This window comes from Akebia trifoliata, chromosome 15 (genome assembly GCF_017979445.1).
Source record: "Akebia trifoliata isolate Shusen 1 chromosome 15, ASM1797944v1, whole genome shotgun sequence".
Taxonomy (NCBI): Eukaryota; Viridiplantae; Streptophyta; class Magnoliopsida; order Ranunculales; family Lardizabalaceae; genus Akebia; species Akebia trifoliata.
Genome location: NC_141389.1, coordinates 7,499,330 through 7,505,036, shown reverse-complemented (window position 1 = coordinate 7,505,036; position 5,707 = coordinate 7,499,330). Strand labels below are relative to the sequence as shown.

The window sequence follows — 5,707 nt, the reverse complement described above, 5'->3', positions numbered from 1 at the left end:
CCGGATCTTAAGATTACTTGTTTGTTTTTTCATCATGGATGGTTAATAGTTTTTCTTCATCATTATAGATGCTATATGGTGAAATATCATCCATTTGTATGTCTATATGGATTACATTATATTTAAATACTGTGTGTATGTGTTCAAGGCGGATGCTAGTCATCATGCTTGTTGGCAGTTGGCAGTCTAGCACTAGGCGCAATTCATGGTCACTTATATTGTGCATATGTTCTGTTCTGCATACAAGTTGAACTCTTCGTACACACTTAAATATAAATTGCTCCGATAGATCATTTCAACAATTTTATTTCCTTCATGCACATTAACATTAGGTATAAATAGCTTCAATAGAATAATTTCACCCCCCTTAACCACGTTTTGAAGTCTGACTAACTCATATTTCTACTTAAAGAGGCCTATGGGTTTAACATAAAACCAATCATAGAATAATGAATGACTCTACTCTAGTAGGTCTAGGGTGGAAGAAAAGGATGGCCCTCTTTCATTCTTCTCATAATTGAATGTTTAACAAACATATTTCACATCCATTTCTTTGCTTGGAGGATATTTTGGTAAACTTGATGGCTCACAGGCATAAGGCTTTGTGAATCTAGTAACACATTGTAAAGTATCTTACAGCATAAATTTTACAGTACGTAAGCTTGATATCGTGTCGCAATCTCATACACAAGTTCCTTTCTACACTTATTTTCAGTCTCATAAGAAGGTAGGGCACTCCTTTCAGAGAGACTGGACAAAAGCTATAAATTCATGATGATCTGTTATAATAATTTGGTTGTTTTCCCCCCTGACTGCACTGGGAATGAAAGGCAATATCAGGTTAAGACAACCATAAAGCAGAAATAACTACGGTTCTCAAACTAGTAATCTTAACAGTTAAAGTAGATAATATATTAGTGAGGTGTACCTAATGAATATAAATCATTGGCACTGTTCAGTATGAATATATTAATTGATACCATGTTCAGTAAACTCGGTTGGTACCCGTGAATGTACATTGGCATGATACCTTGGTTCATGGACTCATAGGTACACATAATTTAAGCCTTTAAAGTTTAAAGTAGAATATTTCTCTGGTGGACCAATACATGTTTCAAGGAAAATTTCAGTGTTTATTGTGTGGTTGAATGAGATGGGAAGTTTCCTAGGGATTTCCTAAGGTAATATTCCTTGGTTTTGCTTCACGTCAACTGTTTTAGAAATTGAACAGGTTTGGTCAAAAAATCAGCTTCGATTGTTGTTTTGTACTAATTACTGAACTTCCGATTCACAAATTTGCATTCTTTTTCGTTTCAAATTAACATTCTTGTGATATGTTCTTTTGTGTATGTGATTATGTGTTATTGGTTTAAAGGTGACGTCGTCGTAAGGTGGACATGCCAATAGATAAAAGTTGTATTCAGTTGCCTAGAAGTACCCTTGAGTATGATGAAGGAGTTATTAAGTTCTTAGATTTTGCATTTTCTCGTTCAAGGTTGGTAACATGATTAAGTGTCCATGCGTCAGATGTTTCAATGCGATTTTAAAGGATCGAGATAACGTGCATGGTGACTTATTATGGTATGGGATGAATAAACATTATACTCGTTGGACTTACCATGGTGAGATATTTGAAGATGAAGATAATAGTGATGAGTCTGAAAAGGGTGATGATATGCAAGGGATGTTACAAGATGTATTCGGAATCCCTAATTTTGATGATGAAGAGGTTAATGAGTTAAATGATGATGGTCCGGATGAGCCAAACGATGATGCAAACAAGTTTTATGAAATGTTGAAGGATGTTGAAACTGAGTTATACCCGGGTTGCACTAAATTTTCAAAACTATCTTTTATTGTAAAGTTGTTACACCTGAAATGTCTTAACGGATGGAGTAATAAATCATTTGATATGTTGCTTGAGTTGTTAAAAGATGCATTTCCTGTTGGAGAAAAGTTACCAAAGAATTACTATGAATCGAAGAAGATTTTGCGAGGACTTGGTTTACATTACAATAAGATAGATGCGTGCCCGAATGATTGCATGTTATTTTGGAAAGAACATGAGAATGCAAATGAATGCGCAGTATGTGGTGAGTCTAGGTGGAAAACTGTTAAATGCCAATCAGTTGAAAATCCCTCTGATTCGTCTTCAAAGGAGAAGAAAATACCTGCAAAGATTTTGCGTCACTTTCCGTTGATTCCTAGGTTGAAGAGGTTGTTTATGTCTTCAAAAACAGCTGAACATATGAAATGGCACGCCGAATGTCATATAAAAGATGGGGTAATGAGGCATCCAGCAGACTCTATGGCGTGGGAAGCTTTAGATAATAAATACCCATCATTTGGTTCTGAATCTCGGAATGTTAGACTTGGATTAGTCACTGATGGGTTCACTCCTTTTAATTACATGAGTACTCCTCACAGTACATGGCTCGTTGTTCTGATTCCGTATAACCTCCCGCCATGGATGTGTATGAAGCAAACATCTTTTATAATGTCGTTGCTTATTCCTGGTCCTAAGGCTCCCGTGAACGACATCGATGTTTACCTACAGCCATTAGTGGATGAATTGCATGAATTGTGGATAGAAGGAGTTACAACATATGATGCAGCAACAAAACAAAATTTTCGAATGCATGCAGCGGTTTTATGGACTATCAGCGACTTTCCTGCATATGCTAACTTGTCAGGATGGAGCACTAAAGGAAAACTTGCTTGTCCATCCTGCCACAAGGATACTTGTTCAATACGATTGCAAAAAGGAAATAAAGAATGTTACTTAGGACATCGTCGATTTTTACCACTTGATCATAAATTCCGACATAATAAAATGTCCTTTAATGGCAGAAATGAGTTAGGAGTTCGATCAATTACGTGACTACGAGCAAATCATATTTGGTAAGGCAGATAAAGATAAGGATGGGAGGAAAAGAAAAAGGGATGATTGCAAATTACCGAAGAATTGGAAGAAGAAGAGCATTTTTTTCAATTTACCGTATTGGAAAGATCTTTTGTTGCGTCATAGTTTGGATGTTATGCACATTGAAAAGAATGTGTGTGAGAATGTGATCGGAACATTATTGAACATTATTGCTGTCATCTATAAATCATGCATTTTAAGTATGTCTCATGAGACCTCCTATGGGGCAATTAATATGACTGCCCTGCTTGCATACTTGTGTTCTTATCCTGGCACGAGCACTCTGTTGTTGTCATTTCTTGGTTTTTCTACATTTTAAGATGATCTTCTTTAAATATCACCGTATTCTTTTGTTGGATATGGATTACTTGAGTGGAGGATTTCATTATCAGGCACTCGTTAGGCGTCTCTCAGTTTGTGAGGCCATGGGTTCTGCTAGCTGCATTTGCACAGATAAAACTGGGACATTGACAACCAACCTTTATCACTCCCACAGAATCAGCATTGTTGAAGTTTGGCTTGCTTTTGGTGGGTGATTTTGATGCCCAACGCACTGGATCAGTTGTTTAGCTTTTAAGGATATGGAAATGCCTTCCTATAGCTCTAGCATTCCCGTGGATGGTTACACACTGATAGCTGTGGTTGGGATCAAGAATCCAGTGCGCCTGGGATTAATGTGAAAATGCTCACTGGGGACAATAGAAGGACAGAATTTTCGTAGTAGAAGTCCCCAGGAGATGAATGAATTAATTCCTAAAATTCAGGTACCTACTTCATTGTGTTAGATAACTCCTAGCTTATGACTATACTTAACAGAAGAATTAGCCTTTTGATATGCTTTGTGACGTAGATTGATATGCATGTGTTGTCCACTTTGTCCCCCTGTAAAGGTCTCTGATACTTCACCCTGGATGTCCACTTTTTAAAGCTTTATGTGTAGTGAGCATCAGATTGATATATCGGGGAAATAGCCATTACGTTCTTCATTTTAACGTTGCAAAGGATTTATGGTTCACCTTTATTTGCTTGTACGGGTCTGAATTAAAACATTTTCATTTCGTTTACTGTGTGGAGGTGTGCATCAGTTTTAATTGCAGGAAATACAATAATTGGTGCATATGCTGCAGGAAGGCTTAGTGATGCATGGGATGGAATGGGCTGGGTTGGGTTGGCTTTAGTAAAAAATTTTTTTTTAACAAAATAGCATATACCGACGGACTTAAAAAGTCTGTCGGTATAAGATATAGCGACGGCAAATATACTATCGATAAAAGGTGTAAATACTAATGAAAACCCAATTCCTGGAAAAAAAATTTTCCAGAAAACAAGGGATATACCGACGGGAAATTTATTGCCGTCGGTAAAACAAATACCGACGCGACTATCTCCGACGAGTGCCGACGAAAAATCTGTCCGTCGATAAAAGATTCTGCGACAGATTTAGGAGGATATAGCGACGGATCTAACCGTCGGTATAGGTCTCTTTTCTAGTAGTGATTGAGAATAAGTAAGACTTGGGGTGCCATTAGAAGCTCTCCTATTTATTTTTTTTGTTGGAGATCTATTTTTAGGTTTTGAATTTAATATGAGTCTAATCCTAATTGTAAACTAATTAAAACAACTATAGAAATTGTTTGAATGATAATAACTTGAACCAAAACGGGTTGTACAGTTTGGATAGTTTAGGGTGTGATAAGTAATTTAAGAAATTTGGGTGTAATAAGTAAGAGTTGGGATGCTAATAGCAGGTCTAGGGATGTTTCTTAAACCAAAACGTGAGAAAAATACACAATCAAATTTGGCTTTGGGGATTATTTGGATGGGATCATTTGGATTTAGAATACATTTGAGGATCATAAAAATTAAAAAAAAAAAAATATATATATATATATATATATATATATATATATATATATATATATATATATACACTAACCCATGTGGAAAATTCAAGAGACTACTCTGACGTGACAAGTTCAGGAACCGTAGATCTACGCTCCTCAGGAAACATAACTGCACTTCCCCATAAAAAAGTGTATCTCAATGGAACCGTGTATCCCAAGGAGCATAGATCTACGGTTCCTGAACTTGTCACATCAGGATAGTCAATTGAGTTTGCAACATAGGGTAGTCAGATTATCACAACTCAAAAATAAATGATGTTGTAGCCAACAAAATAAGTACATGAGTTATGATGTCAAGAGATGGAGAGTAGTCAAGATTAGGGCTGATTTAATTAAAGAAAATGATTGAACAATTCATTTATTGATTCCATGAATCTCCAATTAATTCAATGAATTAATCAGGGGACTCCCTATTCTTAAATAAATAAATAAATATCTAATTTTTGAAAGAGTTTGATGAATTTTGTAACATCTATACTCCTTTCTTCTATTGATGGGAGTTTAGGCTTAATGGCACATGCATTAAGTTCTATTTCACTTTTGAAAGTTAAAACAATCTCTTCCAAACTCTAATCCTCTTGAAAACACTTCTTTAAATCAAAGTAAACTACCATTTTCTATATATAAAAAATTGGTTGTGCTTGCTTTCCCAATCTCTAACTCTTACCATTCTCTTAAATCTAATACCAATCTGTTTAATGTATTACTTTTTTTGGTACAACCTAATGCATAAGGATTATTATTGCCTTAATCCCACTATCCAACAATTAGTTATCTCTCAAAATGTCATTTTTTTTTTTTTTGTGAGATTTTTTCATTTTGGAGATTCAATCCCATATTCTTATGCCACAATCATTAACTCTCACCTTTAGTGTGTCCC

The 5,707-nt window shown here is 35.6% G+C and overlaps 1 protein-coding gene across 1 annotated transcript; it reads left to right on the top strand.

The window, feature by feature from the left end:
- Positions 1-1,504: 1,504 nt before the first annotated feature.
- On the top strand, positions 1,505-3,603 carry LOC147384165 (uncharacterized). Its single transcript, XM_086426363.1, has 2 exons — positions 1,505-2,688; positions 3,486-3,603. The coding sequence occupies exons 1-2, from the start codon at positions 1,505-1,507 to the stop codon at positions 3,601-3,603; spliced, it is 1,302 nt and encodes a 433-aa protein (XP_086282489.1).
- The last annotated feature ends 2,104 nt before the right edge of the window (positions 3,604-5,707 follow it).

What these genes read in the sequence shown, in the direction of transcription:
- LOC147384165 (XM_086426363.1), top strand. Translation starts at nt 1,505, where the DNA reads ATGATTAAGTGTCCATGCGTCAGATGTTTCAATGCGATTTTAAAGGAT. An exon ending in TTTCCTGCATATGCTAACTT is followed by an intron (nt 2,689 to 3,485) that starts GTCAGGATGGAG and finishes GCACTGGATCAG; the next exon opens with TTGTTTAGCTTTTAAGGATA.